Genomic DNA, 21,105 nt, shown 5'->3' on the forward strand with positions numbered 1-21,105 from the left:
CTTCTACTAAACTTAATGAAGTCTTAGGAAAAAGAACACCATGCTGTCTGATCCTGTACATGTGGCATCATGTTCAATGGGGCTTACTCCCAAGTAAGTGTGTACAGCCTTGCAGCCTTAAGGGGTGACTGCAAAGCCTGCCACTAAACAGAGAAACTTACCCTCTGAAGATGTTCAGCCGCCTCTCTTTCTCTGCCATTATGATAATGGCTTATTCCTTGAAGCAAATAAAGCCTTAGCAATAAAGCCTTCTCTCCTCCAGACTTTCCCTAAAGAAAAACAAGTATATACCAATGGGTCAATTGGCAAGTCAGAACAAAAAGATAGCTCATGGACCTTCTGTTTATTTACTGAAAGTCACTGGAATAGTTTACACAGAGAGAGAGAGAGAGAGAGAGAGAGAGAGAGAAAGAAAAGAGTAGGATCCCACAGCCATAAGGAACAAAGGAGGAGAAGGTTTGTGCACTGAACAACAAACAAGCTTTGACCCTGCTCTGATCTTCTGAAACTTTGGAGAACTGACACAAAGACACATGCATTCTCTAGCGGGTAAGAATCCACTGAAATCCAATTACACAAGTGGCCTGAATATCAGTATCAATTATCACCTATAATGGAAAATAAGAGACTAGAAAACTAAAAGCTGGGTATGTGGCCAGTAGTCCAAGAAGATTCTTAACTTGATAATCAATAAAGAATAAAGAAATTTGCCCAAGGATAAAAAACACTTGCAACATTTTTATCCCCTTGAGGTCAGTTTCCTTACTTATATAGGTCAACCTCTCAAAAGGTCTTGAGAGGAAAAAAAAATACATCATAGAGCCTAGTATTTTTTAGAATTTATAACAGTGCTCAACCGTCTATAACAGGGTTACCTCCAGATAGGGTTCTCCCACCCTTCAAGACTTCCTTCAGCATATTCTGCACTTCTTTCCCATACTGCCATTAACTTGCGACCCTTTCAAGAGCACAATGTTTTGGGAATTTCTCTTGGATGAGCCCTATGGAAATGGATGGCAGCTATGAAAGGGTGCCATGGTTCCTATACTTCAATTCAGCAGGAGTGCCATCGCATTTTCTGCTGCTAAAGGCTTGTGTTTAAGTTAATATTTAGAGGCATCGTCCCAACAGATTACATGGGGATTAGATTTCACTAATTTTGTTAAGTTAACTGGAACAGCAGGGTTGAACGTCAGTGATAGACTAGAGGGCTATTCCTTTTCTTGTCATGCAAATGCAACACACCAAACCTCACAGGAACTACAAAACTCTGGATCTCCACTTACTAGGGCATCCTCTTTGTATCCAATGTATGTGGTGGTGGTGGTGGTGGTCTGATGCATGTGGTGGTAGGGGCCTCCACCTGACTAGCAGCATGCTGTGCTGGTCCAATGGCTAACCATGCTGTAGCCTAGGCCCTTGGCCAGGTGGATTTTTTTGGTGGCAGGGCCTTGCAATGGAGTTTAGACCCTGCTGCTGCTGACCTCCCCACCACTCACTTTAGTTTTAGCGCTCGTTACCTTGATAAGACAAAGTTGATGGGTATGGGAAGGAATTTTACTCATATTTATGATTGGGCAATGATGGGGGGGTTGCCTTCCTCTTAGCAATATTTGTAGTTTAAATTGCATTTTTTAAAATCTGTCACAACTTCCCATTGCAGGTGTTTGAAGCATTGGGCTGAATCCATAGCAGTGAGTGAATATGGGATCATAGCAGTGAGGGGTGAATGAAGATGGGATCTCTGCTCACTTTAAGGCATCTTGTGAGTGTCACTACAAGGACCCAGCCAGTTTGGGGGCTGGCGTACCTTCCACAGACATGCCACAGGAACAGCCCACAGTTTCACACCATGGAGGGCCTGAGATTCTGCTGCCACCATCCATGTTCTCCTAGCATGCAGACTAAGCAATGGTATTGGTCAGCAGTTGCCCTGTCTAATGTCTGGATCCTTCAGATGTTCTACCAAGTTTGGTATTACACAGATACACTTACATATAACTGAGAGTGGCCCACATACCTACACACAAATGGCCGAGTGCTATATTCTCAATGTCGCACCTCTTTATATGCAGATATGTGGAACCACTGGGGAAAAAAAGCTATTTACTTAGCATCAAAACTGGCACATTAAGTTATCAATATGCAGCAGTAATTTCCAAACTTCCTACCTTCAAAAATATTTTTCACATTGACTTATCATCTATGGACCAAGTCTTCCTTTCCACCAAGCATCTGCCACAAACCCCCTAGACACAGTAAAGAGGATTTGGAGGGTGCACATTCAGTTTATACAGGCATCAGCCAGGCCTGTTGGGCTTCACATGAACCGAGTATGTTATATTTGCTCTATATCAACTGAGACCGTGCCCTAGAACACACCTAATGCTCCCAATCCAGGGAAAGATTAATATTGGTAGACAAGCCATCTTTCAGGGAACCTTGATAAGCTTCCAAGGAACCCTACTTTTTTCCAGAGTCAAAAGCAAAGACAGTGATGTAAGATGCCCTCATGAGAGGACTCCTACCATGATATCATTTCTTAGTAATATACTGAAGAGTGCAACTGGGTTTTCCATTTGAATTTTCCTCTACTCCTCGCAAAGGTTTAATTGTAATTTCTAGAATTGTACCTCCACTGCATGGGCGTAAAGATGTACTGTCAGAAGATGAATACAATCATCTGTGTCAGAGAGGCAGGTGAGCTTACAGAAACAGTCCTGGAATCTTGTGTGTACATATTACCTTTCTGAAGTTACACAGTCACATATTTAATCTGCAAGAGCATACCACTTGCTTGGGAAAGGCAAGAAGCGTTCCTGAATACCAAGGACAACCAGCAATATTGGGACAGTTCAGATTTCCAAAGCAAAGTAAATGTTAAATGACAACGACAGGTTAATTAAAAACAAACACATACAGCCACTCCATTCTCTTTAGCCTACTTTTATAATGACCAGTCTTTCGTGGTTCTCTCCGTAACACCTTCTGAAGCAATCATCCGCTGCATGGAGCTTTTTCTCAGCATCATCAAGGCAATCCAACTGTCCCAGGTGGAAGTAACACCAGACTATGTCCAGTTGCAACACTGCGTAATTATCAACAGTGTTCAGGAGCTCTGAACCACAATCACTGAAAAGCAACAAGAAAATATCCTGTACAATGCCTTTCAGAGATATCAAGATGTAAGCTAGTGTAGCGTAGCTAAAGGCGTAATCTTATTCTACTGGCTACAGAATTTGGTGGACACCGCACTCTGCTTGGAAAGATACGGCAGTGGAACGGTCAAAATGGGGTAAGTTGTGCATAGGATGTGGACAACACAAGGGAGAAGCATACTTGTGCCAGATGCTATACCCCTTCAATCCATACCCACACTGCTGTCAATGGTACAACTTTACACTCACCCCCAAATCTGGCAAAGGAAGATTCCCTCCCACCGATTTCAATGGAAGAAGAAGAAAAAAAGGTAACAACCTCCATGTGAATGGCCACCTCCGCACACTGCCACATCGGAACATAGGATATGGTGTAACTCAGCAGCCAATCACAGCCCACCACACCAGTATATAAAACCCACAGCTCAGAAAACCCACAGGGAGACTGGAGCTCAGATAACAGGCATGGGGCTAAATCTTCAGCCTCCTGTTGTGCATACTTAAAGCTCACAAGGGGGAACTAGTGATGGGAAACAAGGAGAAAGGGCACTTTGCACAAGAGGGGGGAATTCTGCACAAAAAGGGAGCACGTCACACAAAACAACCAGGCCTCACAACACACATGGGAACTTAAGTACATTGCTCATACTTTTCTGCATAGAACATGAACAAGTACATCCCCTTGGAACTCCAGACACAGACACCCAACATGAAATTCCAGTCCGCTCTCTGAGGGTACAGGGCAGAGCACCCTACACAGGTAAGGAAGCGAACAGAGGGTAGGGTGGAAATATATGCTGTATTGTTTAACTGCTGCAACTGCCTTCTATGTCTCCCTTCCTCTTTGCTATATGTGAACACAGTGTCATTCGTGAACTTCTTGCTCCAACACTCTCCCTATCCCCACAGCTGGACAGAGTGGGAGGCACACATTCCCACGTGCATAAAAGCTCTCTGTTGGTAAAAACTGGGCATTTCATTTCAACTATTGCCACTGCTGACCAAACACTGAAGTTCCTTTTTGCTTGACAGCAAGGGTGGGCAGCACACAGGCCTCAGCTATCCCCAGTTTTGTTTTTAATGATGCCCAGCCCTCCTGAGGTTGTCCATCTCAGCTTTAGAGGAACACACCTTGGATACATAAAGCAGAACGTACAGCCAGTGAACACAGGGGATTCCACTGTTAACCCCCAAGGGGGGAAGGCTAAATTTGGACCTAGTCACTGCAGTTCCCCCCTCCCCCAATGGCAGGGCAGGCATGAGCGCTGGCAGAGCACACGAGTGGCACCACTCACTCATGGGTTATGGGCTCCAGCTGGTAACTAATGCTTGCTACGCTCACCATGTCTCCTTCTGCTCTCCACAGGCCGCTCTCCCACACCCAGTTCTGTGGGGACCAGGAGAGAGATACACCCCGTGACTGCCTGCTGTAGCTAGGACACTCCAGCTGCTCCTCTGAGAGACTGTCAAACAGCACAGGAGACCTGTTGGGATGGCTGGTTGGATCTTGGAAGGATCCACTCTATCCTGGGTGCTGTTAAATAAAGACAATCCATGTGCCATCATTTCAAGACTGATGGGACCTGGTGGATAGGGCTCCATTTCTCCCACCCTAATGTAAACTAGATCCAGCTAGCCTCAGGATAGGACCTGGGTGGATGGGTGGGAGCTGGGTACTACCTGGGTTCCTCCATTTTCTTCTTGAGGTGGACCTCTCAGGGTGCCCAAGGGGGATGGGTGCTGTCGCCAGGGTGGATGAGGCAGTCAATGGGGGTGCGGTGGAGGCATGCTAGGACACTGCCCAGCAAAGATGGCCCATCAGGCAAATGGGTGGGGGGAGAGGTTGAATGGAGATTTGTCCCATGGATGGCCAGGAGGAGGCTGAGTGTGTCTTTGGGCTGGGATGCTTGTGTATACAGATTGTTAGTTTGGGGCTTGGATCCCTCCTTGTAGAGGTACCTGAGGTCTCTTGGGAACTATGTGCTTGCTGCCTGTGCTACTGGGGCTTACCTGTTGGGGCATGTGGCACTGTCATGACCGCATCCCTCGATGGACCAGCATGGGCCGGCTCCCTCCATTTCGGAGTGATGCATCATTTATCACATTCTGGGAGTTGTGGACAGTGGTGGTGCCGCCAAAAGCACAGAGGACATGCCTGGAGTTTTTGCAGCATATTTCTCTTTGCTACATTTCCCTCTCTTATCATGGCCTAAGCAGATATTGGATACACCAGCCATTCTGCTGGCACAGCGGCAGCATTATCTCTGGCCCCACTATAATTGCAGTATAGGATTGCTCTGTAAAGCACTGTAATTATATCAGAAATTAAGAAAAATAGCCAAGATTCTTACCAGAAGTGTGTATCTGCATCTAACAGAAACGGCAACGCCATAGCATATTCTTTTTTCTTCAACAATGCTCTGCCCTTTTCATGATGGCCCATAGCTAACAAAAGAGCCTGAGAGGATGAAAAAGAAGCATTTTGACCAAATTAAACCTTAATGCTAAACCGCATTCGAAACAGAACTTAATTGTTCTCTGCAAACCTTCCCTGCCCCCAACTTCTCTACAGCTTACACTCACTTTTTTGGCGGCTGGGGGAATCTTGATGGTTTCTCCACTTTGGTTAGCAATGTCGAGGTAAGGCGTATTCTCTGGATCCAATGAATCCTCTGCAATAGAACATACAGATAAAATCAGGAAGAATGTCACTTTCAGGCATTAGCTCTGGGTTCTTTATAGTCAAATAACCTACGCACCAAAACGTTGTATCTGTAAAATCGGAAGGCCAATAACCTACTTCACTGGGCCATTCTCTTTCATATACGAGGTTTTCTGAAGCAACCATAGGTTAAATCAGTTATCCCAAGAGATAAACGATATCATGTTGCATCTAAAGTGGTAGGGTACTGCCAGACATGGCTTTTATTGCCCTGCCTCATTCACACAAGTTTATGGGACATCCAGATTACATCGTCTTCCATTTGTAGCCTTCCTGTGTTTTCCCACCACCTCTTCCATATTTTTTCTTTCCACAAAAAATACATTAGAGGAGGAAAAGACAGAAGAGCTGCACAATGTCTTTTGATTGGTAGTACTAGGAGCCCTCCATCTAGAAGCACCTGTAGATATTTTCTGGTTCCTTAATGAGTTCTTCATAATACACAATTCTGTCCAAAAGAAGTACAGGCCTCTGTCCAGCCTTCCAAAATGGCATGAGTTTCCTCCAAAATTTTAGTGATAATCTCAGGGAGGGCGAAGATCACCTGAATTGTGCTCAAAATGTTTGTGGGAAGTTCATTGCAGGAGGACTGAGGAAAGCCATACAAGGTTTGAATAGAGGCCACCCAGTTACTTAATCTGAACCTAGACCCAATTTGAGGCTCCTGCCCACTGAATCTCATGAGGGTTAGAATGACACCTAATCATCCTCCCTTCAATCCTTAGGTATGCTCTCGGCTGCTGAATGGTACAAATCCATACATGTGTGAACAGAGTTTATAGAGACACCTAACTGTGTGCATATTACTTCTTTCAATTACATCTGCTTCATCTCAGGTCAATAAAACCCCTTTTTCCCAGATTGAGCGACCAAATTTGGTAACTTAGGGCAAATACAAATGCAACTACTTTAGAGAAACGAAGCTAGTCTGAAAGTATCACCACCACCTTCAGTACTTTCCCCTTTGCTGGAGCTCTGAAAACCCCATTCTGCAAGTTTGCAGCATTGTTCAGTTTGAACTACAGAAAAGCCAGCTACAGGGGGAACTGATTGGCTAGCACCATTGACATCACCAACACAACTCCTCCTGCACCCCAGTTCCCAGGGCACTTTTACAACTGCTGTGTAAAGATCTGTGATTTTTAAAAAATAAGGATGAACCTGTGAGTAAACATACATCAGTTGCTTAAAGAAATATGGAAAGGGCACGACCGATGGGTGAAACAATGTTTGACTTGCTGGCATGTCTGTGTTGTGGAAGTAGCAAAGCTGGGCTCACACCATGGCTGAAAACCTGACTGTGGCTGCTCTGTAAGTACTACGACCTTGTTCTCAAGTAACGACAACCCAGAGTACAGGTTGAGTATGGGTTGTTGTTGAATTGTGGGTTGTTGCTGAATCGTAGGCTACTGTTATGTGCAAAACTTGCACAATGGTTTAACTATGGGTTGTTAACCACAAACAACCTAGAGTTTGCAACACAACAAACCATGGGTTCTCTTCCTGGGCTGTGCGTGGTAAACAACCCATAGTTAAATCATAGTGCAGGGCTTGCATGTAACGACAGCCTACAATTCAACAACTCACAATCCACCAACAACCCATACTCAGGGATGTCATTGCGTGTGAACCAGGCCTATGTCTAACTTCACCCTATGTTATGATGCAAAATGGGACAACACCAGCCTCTTTTGTTTCTTGTTCTTTACTCAGCATTTTCACCTGTATTGCTAATAGCAGTATTTAAACAAAGAGCTCTTTACCTCTTTCTGCAAGTATTTCTAAGCCTTTCTTAGTTCTTTGCATCCGTTTGTTCATTTCTTTGTTCTTCGCTACCTCTTCCTCATGTTGCATTTCCTCTTCATGGACTTGTCTTCTGGTTTCCTCTTCACTAAGTTTCAGCTCAAGCACCATGAGCTTCATATTGTGTGTTAAACCCTGCTCTTCTAGTGTCTTTCCTATAAAATGGAGGCAGATTAAAATGCCAGACAAAGTCAGTTGGAGGAATTCTGGAATAAACATCTTAAAATGTTGATTTCTAGGGAACAAGAAGGCACAGTCCCAATTAGAAGCCTGAATGTAGATGTTCAACTGTTCAGGTAATATTTTTAAATACAAGATACATACCTAGGTCAAGTTGCTTCTTATTTGCAATTATTTTGATGCAATTTTCTTCAAATCCGTATGTCTGTGCTATTCTGTAAAGCAAAGTAATAAATAGTAAAAGGTATTCAGTTTTAAGAGGGTACCCTGTATATTTTTTGAAATAAATTATGAAGTATTATAGTTTTCATATAAAAACTTATTTTTTACGCATCTTTTTTACACATCATGGTGTGTACACACATCATTACTACAAGGACCAATATTCAGGAATCTCACCATTTTACAAGCTGGGTGCAGAGGACATAAGGAAAAGCAAAAGCCTTTTTGATCTGTAGTTCTCAAAACATGTATATGACAAAAATGCTACAAACGCAACTAGTTAAGATAGTTCCTTCCTGTTTCTTCTGATAATCACATCAAGGCTGCATAAGCCACAATGAATTCACTGAGACTTGTTTTTTAATAAATCCAGCTGCACCTTTCCATATAAATGTTCGCAATATGTGAAATATGACATTCCTATGGTCAGCTTAAGAGACATAACTAAGCTGAATTTCAGATATGAATATGCTTGACCCAGAATATTCTCTCTCTCTCTCTCTCTCTCTTATATATTTAAGGAAATATCCAAGGCACGTTAGGTTGAACAGTCGAGCACATCATGGCTGTGGGAGAGATGGACAAAACTGTGTCTCTACCCCCAAAAGAAAACAGGATGTATTTAAACAGACTGAAAGTTGGAGAACAAAGAAAACTACACATGCTCAGAAACCAATTAGTATTCAGCACAGTCTTATCAGCACAGTGGCCTTCTTATCTTTAGGGATGAGTTACTTTGGTGGATAGGAATTGCTTGCTTATAAGCAAGTTACAATTACCTTCTCATTGTCACACACACACACACACACACACACTCCCATCAGGCACCCTGCCTGAACCAAACTACTTACAAGGCCTAGTCAGGCCTACCTTCACAATATATATCTGCTGAACAAAGCAAATTCAGAACATTTCAAAAAGGCAAATTGAAGTGACTTACTGAGATCTGAGTTCCTTGCCTGTGATGACCAATTTTGTCTCCAGAACATTTTTTCTTGTCTGTAAAGTACAGAGATATAAATATTGAGTTACAGCAAACTGTGTGATTCATCAAAGGATGCTTATGAAATTCTACCCATCCAAATTTTGCCCTGGATTTGGGGGTTTAGAATTATCTGGTCTCATTTGCAGAACAGGAATAATATGTTAGGAATCCACCATTCTTTCATTTCTAGTTTTGGACTTTGTAGAGACCACTGCAAATGTGCAATTTGTTGTAGTTTTACTATCCTACCATGGATTCTAATTTTTCCCCTCCTCTATCTTACAAATTCACACGAGCACTTGAGTTCATTGATAAACAAAAAGGAAAATGGAATCTTGATGTGCCCAGACATTTTGTACTTCATCAACACAAGCGATCCCTCATGCATCTCAGTAAGGTAGAGGGGGGAAAAGATGACAAGGGAAGGAAACAAAGGTTGCAGCGAATCGCACATGAATCAGATTTGAAGTTAGTTCTAGATATTCTCCATGTTTAATTAGAAGGAAGGTAGAGTAATATGTAGGGTGAAGCAAACCCATAGACTAGCTTTCCCCAACCGGAAGCAGCAGGATAAATTCAAATCAGTTTAGCTGCACCGATTTTAAGTCCAAGTAGCTCTCTCCATGGTATACTGGAAACCACCACAGGGTCAAACAGAAGGGGCCAGGTCACTATCATACAAGGGGCTTCAGAGGGGAGAAAAAAAACCTGGGGGCTGGATACAGTTACCACTGCTACCTTGCTCCCCACCCAAGAGCTGTTGGAGCAGTTCTGTCCTTCCAGTAGCAGCACAATATCGCATCTTCTTAAGGGATTTTAGGGTTGCTTAAAACTGTACAGCTCTACCCTAATTTCCCAGCACAGGATGGTGGTTTAGGGTATAATCCTATGCATGTTTAGAAAGAAAAATGTCCTACAACTCCCAGCATTTCCCAGCCAGCACGGTTCGCTGCAGTGATTGTGCTCACCACTCCAACAGTTCACAGAACAGATAAAACAGTAAAATAATAAAAAGATTAAAACACCACATTAAAATTATACTTGTTTAAAAAGCACAGTGCCAATTAAACCCGAAACTGGTCAATTAAGGAATGCCTCCTGGAACAGTGCTGTTTTCAGGAGGCCTAAGAAACAACGCAGTGTTTGTGCCTGCCTGACCTCCAGGGGCAGGGAATTCCAAAGAAAGGGAGCCACCACACTGAAGGCTCTTCTCCTGGTGGACTCCAACCAGGCCATACATCCATGTAGAACTACCAGGAGCAAGCCCTCCGATGACCTCAGTGATCAGGCAGGTTGGTAAGGGAGAAGGCACTCTCTCAGGTATCCTGGTCCCAAGTTGTTTAGGGCTTTGAATATTAGTACTAAAACCTTAAACCTGGCTCAGTAGCAAATAGGCAGCCAGTGCAGTTCCCTCAGCAGAGGCGTTGCATGCTGGAAAGGGGCAGCTCCCGACAACAGCTGAGCTCCCGTGTTTTGCACTAGCTCCAGGTTCCAAACCAGCCCTAAGGGCAGCCCCACATAGAGCGTGTTACAGTAATCCAGTCTTGAGGTTACCAGCACTTGTACCACTGTGGCCAAGCTATCCCTGTCCAAGAGAGGACGTAGTTGGCGAACCAGCTGAAGCTGGTAAAAGGCACTCTGAGTCGCCATGGCCACTTGGGCTTCCAGCAACAGTGATGGATCTAGGAGTACCCCCAAAGTATGGACCTGATCTTTCAGAGGGAGTGCTACCCCATCCAGAACAGGCAATGAGCCTATCTCCTAGACTCAGGAACCACTCACCCACAGGGCTTCCATCTTGCCAGGATTCTGTTTCAGTTTTTGGCCCTCATCCAGCCCATGCTAAACATGCATTGGATTGTACCCTTGTTTTTATTCTAAACAGTGACTTAATGTGGGGTTATTTGACCTAATGTCAAACTGGTAAATCATTTTTTTACAGGCACAGGAGGGTAAAGTATTGTATACAATTGTAGGGTATTCCAGCTGTGAATTCACCCTCCTATGAACTCTCAAGGTAAAGGGAGAAAGGATCCAACCCCAATGGATCCTTACCCCACTTCCCGTTACATAAATAGACTGAAGACCTTTTTCAGTCAGCATATGTACCTGCTCTGTACACATGAAATATTTCCATTCATTACACATTTCATATATGCTTCCTCAGATAACATTAAACAATTGCTTACTTTACCCATCCTTGGAGGCAAAGCTACTTCAAGAGTCGCAACTCCTGTCGTCTTAAAAGCTTCATTTCTTGTTCCCCGCTCAACTGCTTTATAGCGTATTTCTTCCAGAAAGGCTTCGATTTCATTGTTATTATAATTTAGCCTGGCTGAATATTGCAATGCGAGATCCTAGGACAATAAAAATGAATTCGTTAAGGAAATGAAAGCAGTAAATATGCATGAAATAAAAACAGCTACAATATGGCAGCTACAGACTACTTGCCTTCAGCTCCTCACCAGCCTCTTTGTTGTTATTTGTATACGGAGGTTTCCATAGACAAATTTTGTCTTCTCGCAAATACTTTTTCAGCTTTGCTACGAGATACTTGTCCTGTGCCATCCTTGCATAGAAAACAAAATTAAAATGTTTATTCCTATGTACGTTAGCTACTCTAAAGGGTACTGTAATCTTGTTCCAACCTCAATCAAAATGCCTGTACTACTTTTTCAGATCCCTATAGGAACATACTTATAAATGTGGTGCCTTTTCATGCTGAAACCAATGCAGTAGGGGAAGAAGCACTGTATGTATGGCGCTTCAATTACATGTACATTAATCCCCCTCTTTTTAAAATAAGTAAATTGGAATTTTTTTAAATGTAGAAAAGCTCCAAACGGGGCTGGAGTCAAGGAGTGAGAATATGACCTCAAGAACTTCCAGCTAATTTGCACTGGGTACAGTAGGTTCCGCAGCAAATGTCTCCCCTGAACTCAAGCTGGGGGTAAATTTGTACACCTGTGGAAGAATATGTATCTTTCACAGTAGCCTCACCACTAAGGGCACAATCCTATGCAGGTTTAGATAGAAAAAAGACCTGCAACTCCCAGCATTCCCCAGGGGGAATGCTGGGAGGTGCAGGTCTTTTTTCTATCTAAACCTACATAGGATTGCGCCCTAAAATTACGTGTGTCTGGAGTCTGGACATACCAAGTTCTGCAGTTTCTAGAAAGAGAGTTCGGAGGTTTTGGCGCTGGATGGCAAGTAACAACCCTGGGTAGGTTTGGCCTCCTTTGGGAGCACTGAAGTCAAGTTAGAATTAGGCTTGCCTGTTTGGTGCCTGTCTGCTCCATTTATAAATCTGGACGTAAACGAAAGGCAGACCATTTACAGTGCCCTGAGCTCCTTGGAGGAAAGATGGGATCAGAATAAAACTACTGATAATAGTGTTTTTGTTAAGATATACAAATTCATCAAACATTTCTAGTACTCTCTCCTCCTACCACTCCTGGGAAATAAGGGGTGGGAAACAGTGCATTTTTGTTCAACCGTTGTTTGGTATGTTCTTACAACAATATTAAATTATGATGAGTATGTTTCTGGTACCAATAAAGTATCAGTTCCAGGCTGCCAGTAATGCATATTTTGAAATAAAGTAAAATGGAAGTTATAAAGAACGTTAGACAATCGAACAAAAATATTCAGTGAAGACTGAGTAACAAGCAGCCGATAATTCTGGAACAGATGTTAGTTAATGATTTATCATGATGTTTTTATTTGCTCATAGAGCTGTTCTCTTCTTGTAAACCAATTTTTATAAGAAGCTATTGACAGGTTAGAATCATAAGCTGGCAACCAGTGAAAGAGCCTAGATGCTGGCTCAAACACAGCTCCATGTATTTACCCAAGATAACAAGTTATATTTTTTCACAAATCTAATCAAACTAAAATCCAAACAGGAGAAGTTCTAGTTAAACTGGGATAGGTGCTAGGATTGTCAACTGCCCAACAAAGAAAGCCTGGTCTGCTCTTATGCCTTTAGCAGGTGCTTTTCAAAGCAAAGAGGGAAACATGGCCACCTGCAAATGTCTGCAGATCAAGCTGCTATTGAAGGCTGAGCTACAGGGGCCAGTTGAAAAGTTGACATGAACAAGAGCAAAACAGAAGTTTTCAAGGCTGCAATCTTTAAACCACTTTTTCTACCAAAATGAACTGATCTGAGGACTGCAGCTGTCGCTACTTCTCTTTGCCATCTCTGCCATGCCTTCCACATTTTAGTATCTGCCAATGATCCTAAGCGTAACCAGAGCTGCTGCCAGATTTTACAGATGTAGCCAATAAAAGCCTGCCAACATTTTGGTTTTTGGGGGGATGTGATGCAAGCAGGAAGCCAGAAAAAAGCAACTCCTGGTTCCTGCATAGACTTTCATTTTTAGTCACCATATGGATAAACAGAAGGTCAATGGCTTAGCTTCAATTCCTTCCACCCGTTCAGCCAAGTCTGTGGTCCTCTTGCCTGGCATTGCCATTTCTGTTTGAGCCAGATCAGGAAAACAGAAAGCAGAGTCCAGTGTGAGAAGGAGAGACTCTGAAGCAGCTGGTTGGGAAAGACAGGAAATCTTCAAGTGGAGAATAAATGAGAGAAACCGAGAACACTGTGTAAAAATCTGTATGCAGGGCCTCTTAATGATTCAAGACATTCATTTATGAGTGCAAAAAGATCTGGCAAAGATCTTAAAATACTACCATCTGCTACTTGGGATGAGGCAGCAAAACAGATTCACTAGTTTTGCTTTCGATAGTATTTGGTTCATATGCACTGAGCAGAGTGCTACAGACATTGCAAGGGAAAGAGAAACCAAGAGGAAGTGTTTCTAGTGAAGTTTTGTTTTGTAAACCTCCTGCTTCCCAGAAAAACCCCTACACTTATGAACAAATTTAAAAGGCAGTGCCTCTACAGGAAAACCAGTGAAGGAGGTATACTGAATGTTATTTTTAAAGATTTGCTAAGGAGATGTCTTCTCCTTTAATGGCTACCCATACTTGGCCTTCAAATTCCCAGCTCTCTCCCTGACAGCTCTTGTGTTTTTAATACCTGTATGACAGGAAGAAATCCAAAAGGTGAAGACAATCTCCAAGGAGAAAGAAGACTGCTCCTTCGACTTCTGATCTCTCACATGACTATTTAAAGGAAATTGCCAGAAACAAGAAAATCTACCTCTACATCTCCAGGCATCCAGCTACGATTCTTCCAGGGGCTAACACTATAAGCTAAGGCAGCCTTCCCTAACTTGGTGCCCTCCAGATGTGTTGGACTACAACTCCCAGCATCCCATAGCCAGCATAGGTGATTATAGGGCGGCCAGTTTTCTCTCTCCTGCTCCTATGTCTTTTACCAGCAATCTGACATGAATGGTGAAGCTTTTCTTGACACAGTTCTAAATGGCAGGAAGAGCTTCATCCCTGTAATTCCTACAAGTCAGGCTTCGATTAAAATGTAACAGGGAGGGGGGCTGCGGCAGCAAGCTGGTAATATGCCTGGCATGTACTTTTATCACTTTGGGCATGAATGATACTTTATCATTCTCTGTAAGAGTGGTCTTCTCTTACAGAGAACAGAGATTTAAGCTGAAACTCAGTTCAAAAAGCAAGAGAGTTCCTTCGAACTTATGGAAATGATTGGACAGACCTACAACCCGATGTACAAGAAGAGGACAGCATTCAAGGTGCAACAAGTGGAAATTAAGAATGTACCTTAATCTTATATTTTTTAAAAAATGGATTATAAATTTTTAACTTGGAACATTAATGGGGCGAATGCTCCTCAAAAGAGAAAGAAAATATTTTACTATTTACAAAAATTGAAACAAGATATAATATGCTTACGAGAAACTCATATTAAGGAAGAAGAAACCAAATATTTAATTAATAAAAAATTAGGTGAAGAGTTTATAACTGCAAGCCGAAAAAAGAAAAATGGGGTAGTTTTATATATTAAGCCACATTTGGGACCGGAATTGGTATTGTCAGATGAACAAGGTTGTTTTGTGGGAGTTAAAATTATGCTGAATGGTGGATCAGTGTTGATTTTAGGGTTTATGCACCTAATGACCACAAAGCGGAATTCTATGAGGATCTCTTATCCAAACTCGTGGATCTAACTTTTGACAGTTGGTGTTTAATGGGAGATTGGAATGGGGTGATTGCACCTCAAATTGATAGAATATCAGAGAAAAAAATAAAGAGTAATCAAGGGAAATTACCTAAAAGTTTTTTTGAATTGATGGACAATTTGGCTTTAGTAGATATATGGAGAGATAAAAATGGAAACTCAAAAGAATATACATATTTTTCAGAAAGACATAAATCTTTTTCAAGGCCTGATATGATTTTGACAACTAAAGAGCTTGCTATAAATATTGGCAAAATACAAGTTCTACCAAGATCATTTTCGGACCATAACCCTATATCTATGTCATATGTGAAAAGAAGCACTACTTTTAGATGGAGATTGAATGAAATATTTCAAAATAAAAATATTGTGGATGACACTAAAAAGAAATTGAGAGAATTTTTTGAATTGAATCTGGACAAGGGAACAAATATCCGAACAGTATGGGATGCAAGTAAGGCCTATATCAGAGGTTATTTTATACAACAAAACATGCAACTGAAAAAGAAAAGAGAAGATACAAAATATTCTAAAACAGATAAAGGAGAAAGAAAAATTCCTAAAGAAAAATCCGGGAAAGGCAAGTGTCCTCCGACAGATTAAATTACTCCAACAACAATTGTCGATGTTAACAGTTCAGGATATGCAAAAAAAATAAAACTTTGTAAAACAAAGGAATTTTGAATTTGCTAATAAACTAGGAAGATGGCTGGCCTATAAACCTAGAAAGGAAAAAGAAAAGAATTGTGAAAATAAGTGAAAGTGGATTAGAATTAACCGATAATGTGGCAATTCAGAAAGCCTTTTATCAGCATTATTCAAATTTGTATAAAGGACAGGATATCTCCCCAGAATTAATGGATATATTCATAAACAAAATTTACCAAAAATTACTAAAGAACAAAAACAAATGATGAATGGCCCAATAACAGTAAATTAAATGGTGGAGGCAATAAAAAAATAAATAAATTGGGAAAAGCTCCGGGACCAGATGGAATATCAGGATTATATTATAAGAAGTGTGAAGAAGAATTTTTACAACCATTGAAAAATATGAACAGTATTTTAGAAAAGGGGGTGATACCGGAAACAATGGAAAACAGCATATATAACATCAATACCTAAAGAAGGACAGGATTTAACCTCGACAAAAAACGACAGACCAATCCCATTAATAACCAATGACTGTAAGATATTTGCAACAATTTTGGCAGAAAGGCTCAAGAAAATATTGCAGGAGTTTGTAGATGAGGACCAAGGAGATAGATGAGAGATAATGTAAGAATGGTCTTGAATGTGGTGGAATATTTGGAAAAACACCCAGAAAAACAAGCAGCTCTGATCTTTTTAGATGCAGAGAAAGCATTTGATAATCTCAACTGGAAATTTTTAATTAAGACTTTAGAAGAACTGGACTTTGGAGAAAACTTTTAAAAAATCGGTGAAAGCGGTATATACTGATCAAAAGGCTCAAATAATTATAAATGGGGACTTCACTAAACCTTGTGAGATACAAACAGGAACAAGACAAGGTTGCCCATTGTTACCTCTACTGTTTATATTGGTTTTAGAATTATTGAACAGAGATATAAGACAAGATGATCAAATTATAGGAATAAAGATTAAAAAGGAGAAATATAAGCTGAGGGCTTTTCAGATGACTTGTTTATGTTGGAAGAACCTTTAAAGGGAATTGAACTTTTAATGAAAAAATTAAGAGTTTGGAGCAGTGGCGGGGTTCAAAGTTAATAAACAGAAAACAAAAATTTTAACAAAGAATATGAATGTTCAAGGGAAAAAAAAGGTTGATGGATAAGACTGGCTTCCAAATTGAAAAGAAAGTAAAATATTTGGGAGTCCTTTTGACAAATATGTATTGTATGCTTTTTTCAAAATAACTATGTTAAAAGTGTGGAATTAAGTTAAACAAGACCTATTAAAATGGGAAAAATTACAACTATCACTTTTGGGAAGAACTGCAACGATCAAAATGAATGTATTACCTAGAATGTTATTTTTGTTTCAAATGATACCCATTATTACATCGGATTTACCTTTTAAGCTGTGGCAGAGAGAGATAACCAAGTTTATATGGCAAGCAAAAAACCCAAGAGTTAAAATAAAAATTTTACAAGATGCAAAGGAAAGAGGTGGCTTGGGATTACCAGATTTTAAAACCGTTTTTTCTGCCTGCTGCTTGATGTGGATGAAGGATTGGGTGATGTTGAAAAATAGAAGGCTTTTAGAACTAGAAGGACATGAATTGAGATATGGGTGGCATGGTTATTTGTGGTATGATAAAACAAAAGTGAATGTAGATTTTAATAATCATTATATAAGAAGGGCTGTATTAAAAATTTGGAATAAATATAAATTAAGGTTTTATCAAAAAACACCACGTTGGATATCTTCACAAGAAGCAATGCATAGAAGAGAATTTGATAGCACGCATAAGTGGATAAGATATAATGATTTACTGGAACTGTCACAAGGGGAATATAAGTTAAAATCAAGGGAAAGCTTATTGGAAGAAGGTCATGTCTGCCAGTGGTTTTCACATTTGCAAATTAAAGAAAGGTTTAAACTAGATGAGAAAAATGGTGGATTTGAACAAACAGAATCTTGAAACAGCACTGCGTACAAATGATGAACATGTTATTGCTAAACTGTATAAATTACTGTTACGGTATGAGACAGAGGATGAACAAGTAAAAGACTGTATGATAAAATGAGCACAAAATGTTGGTCATAATATATCAATGGAAGAGTGGGAAAATATGTGGGGAAAAGATTTAAAATTTACTTTTATGTACAAGTCTTAAAGAGAATTTTTATAAGATGATGTATAGATGGTATATGTCACCGTTTAAATTGTCTAAAATGTATAAAGATGTTTCTGGAAAATGTTGGAAATGTGAAGATCAAGAGGGAATGTTTTATCATTCATGGTGGACTTGCAAAAAAGCTAAAACATTTTGGAAACGAATAGTCTTTAGCTCAAAGAATATTAAATACTGCTATAGAATTAAAGCCAGAAACTTTTTTATTGGGACTAACAGATAAACATGTAAATGAGAAGGGGGGAACCCTCTTTCTCTACATGACAACGGCTGCGCCTGCAAGGTTATTGTATGCACAAAAGCAGAAGAATGAAACAATACCAACTGTGAGCGAGTGGATCATGAAAATGATGGAGCTGGCAGAGATGGCAAAACTTACTATTATAATTAAAGAAGGATCAACAACTAAATTCATGTAAGATTGGAAACCTTTTATAGAATTTGTGCAAGAAATCGAGAAAAATGATATCTATATATGTAGATTTTGAACTTTGAGATGGTTCTCTTTTTGTTGTTGTTACAATTAGGAGAAAAATGAAATAATGTCTGTGAACTCAATGTATGATATACAACTAAGATAAGAACTAGAGAATAATAATAAGAATTTGTTGTGTAAGGGGAGCCAAAGGTAGATGTTTTACAATCTTAAGAGATATTTTAGTGTATATGTATTGTGTGTTTATCTTGTTGTTGTGTTTTGTTTTTCTTTAAAAAAACGATTACACCAAAAAAAGGGGGGAAAGGGTGGAATCTATGCGTATTTAGGCAGAAAAAAGGCCTACATGGTGGCTAGGGAGATGCTGGAATTGTAGGACTTTTTTCTACCTAAAGGTTCACAGGATTGCACCCTAAATTGTTATTTTTGTAATGCTTTTAATTCTGTTCATAAGCCACCTTGGATGTGCATGTGTGCAAAGAGCAAGGCATATGCTTCTTAAAATCAAACTTTACTGATTAAGGTCTGAAAGGGTAAGATTTGGCTCACTATGGAAGATTTTGATTGAAGATGTAAGGTGCTTCCAGACAGAGCGTTCCTTGCACTACCAATCCAAAAGCATTGTGCGTCTCCTCAGTCTTTTCTTCCTTACCCGATTTTTTTCTGGTAAGAAAAGACCTAAGTGGCGGCGGCGCGGGGGGAAACAGGAGGGCTACAAACCGAAGACAAAATCATGTGCACACCCTATAACGTTCTGGGAATCTGGCAGGGCGACTGCAAAATAAAAGCCTTGTCTGGAAGCACCCAAAGCAACAACTGTTATTTTACTGACATTTGCTCCCTCTTTGCTATCCTTCTGACAGCAGGCAAAGGCGGCTCTATCCAACAAGGCCTTTGGCCTGTAAGTGGGGCTGTGCAGCTTTTATTGTGCGATGATGCTTTTATTGTATTTTACTGTTTTAAACTATTTTGGACTGTTGTGTACGCCGCCTTGAGGGCCAGTTTTTGGCAGAAAGCCCGGGCATAAATCAAGTACATAAATACAAACCACCGCGCGCGCGTTTCCCCCCTCGCTCTTAAAGAGCCTTGCATGTCTTGGCAGGGCGGTGGCCTATCAAAGGCAGCCAGCAAAATGAGCTAAGGAATGGATTCATCCGGGAGCCGGCGCTTTTCCACAGAGGCGGGAGAGCGGGCACGGGGTCCAGCCATCCACCCCATAAACCCAAGGGTCTCTGGACCACCGGGCTGGGCTCCCTCCGGCTCTACCCACGGGGCGAGGGGCGGGCTCCCTTGCGCCCCTATGAAGAGAAGCTTGGAGCGGGTCACTCGAAGGGCGCTGTTAATGCACCCCCCGTCCCCACCCCCGAGAAACTGAGGCGGCGAAGGCCGGGGGTGGAGGAGAGGGGCGCGGCCTTCCCCCCTGCTTCCCGCCTGCCACGGGGTACCGCCGGCGGTCACTCACCTGCGCACTCCTTTCTTTCACCCCCCCACCCTGCTCCGGTATCCAGCCGCGAGGAAGGAGACCGCGGTAGAGCCGCGCGCGCGGAGGCCGTTTGTTTGCCCCCCTCGCGTTCTAAATAGCCGAAAGCGCCGCCGCCGCCTGCCGGGTCTTTCATAAACGTCCGTCACGTCAGAAGCGAAAGCAAAAACACGGGGGTTTCCCCCACCTCCTGGATGGAGTGGGGAAGGGCAGTCACGTGGCCACAAATGACACGCCGCCGCGGCCCAAGCCGCCGCCGCCGCCGCCATTTTAGCTCCTCTTTCGTTTGTGGCGTCAAAGTCGGGCCTCTTTCTCTCCTCCCCGTTGCGCGGCTACAGGGAGGAGCAAGTCGGGACTCCCGCTCGCCAGCGCTTCATTGCCTCGCACAGTAATAATAAGCCGTACGGTCAAATAACGGTGACGAGGAGGACATCGCCTCTCTCCGCCTCCTCCGAGCACATGGAATTTGCGTAAGCCGTGGACTAAATGTGGCGCGTCCACGGCCGTGTTCGGCTCCCGTTGCAGCAAAAACGAGCGTGGTGTCATGTGGCATCTTGAAAGAGTTAGGGCGCGATCCTATGCACGAAAGAAGAAAGTCCTACAAGTGGCTGGCTGGAGAATAATCGGAGTTGTAAGGCTTTTCTGTTTAAACATGCATGAGATTGCATCCTAAATAAATAATAAGAGTGGCATCCACTTTCGTGGGCCAGAACTGATTACGCCAAGGGGCGTGCAAGGGCATCCTAAGTAGGGAGGTATATAATACACATAATGGGTGTGGGGGGGTAAACCGTAGGGGCCAAACACCATAAAATAGCAACATGTCCATGAATTGAACAACTATGTTATATGAACTGAAAAATTATGTTGTTTATTCGTTCAGTCATTTCCGACTCTTCGTGACTTCATGGACCCGACCGCGCCAGAGGTTCCTGTCGGCCGTCGCCACCCCAAGGTCGAGTTCATCACCTCCAGAATATCATCCATCCATCTTGCCCTTGGTCGGCCCCTCTTCCTTTCGCCTTCCACTTTCTCTAGCAGAAAAATTATGTTACGTAGATATTAATTTATTTCAATGCTGTAAAAAAGCAAATGTGCTGTCTGGCCCGCCTCTGAGAGAGTGATGTTTAAAAAGGAAGCAAGGAGCCTATTTGGATCTTT

The 21,105-nt window shown here is 41.9% G+C and overlaps 1 protein-coding gene across 4 annotated transcripts in view; it reads right to left on the reverse strand.

Annotated features, from left to right (window-relative positions):
• Positions 1–20,096, reverse strand: part of NUB1 (negative regulator of ubiquitin like proteins 1) — a 36,610-nt gene extending 16,514 nt beyond the window's left edge. For 3 of the 4 annotated variants that reach the window (XR_014792460.1, XM_084859379.1, XM_084859378.1), the window contains exons 1-10: positions 19,927–20,096; positions 11,522–11,639; positions 11,260–11,427; positions 9,026–9,084; positions 8,008–8,078; positions 7,644–7,838; positions 5,742–5,830; positions 5,510–5,616; positions 2,946–3,132; positions 162–269 (exon numbers count right to left, since the gene is read on the reverse strand). Coding sequence is in view for 3 of the 4 variants with exons in the window: in XM_084859379.1 (XP_084715505.1) it covers positions 162–269; positions 2,946–3,132; positions 5,510–5,616; positions 5,742–5,830; positions 7,644–7,838; positions 8,008–8,078; positions 9,026–9,084; positions 11,260–11,427; positions 11,522–11,638 (1,101 nt within the window). In the remaining variant the exon portion in view is untranslated. Of the gene's footprint in view, positions 1–161; positions 270–2,945; positions 3,133–5,509; positions 5,617–5,741; positions 5,831–7,643; positions 7,919–8,007; positions 8,079–9,025; positions 9,085–11,259; positions 11,428–11,521; positions 11,640–19,926 lie in introns of all 4 variants that reach the window. The other variant, XM_084859380.1, reaches the window with a different exon arrangement.
• Between the last annotated feature and the right edge of the window lie 1,009 nt (positions 20,097–21,105).

Source organism: Heloderma suspectum, chromosome 5, assembly GCF_057233095.1.
Source record: "Heloderma suspectum isolate Gila_16-S chromosome 5, 16-S_ref, whole genome shotgun sequence".
NCBI classification, from domain to species: domain Eukaryota; kingdom Metazoa; phylum Chordata; class Lepidosauria; order Squamata; family Helodermatidae; genus Heloderma; species Heloderma suspectum.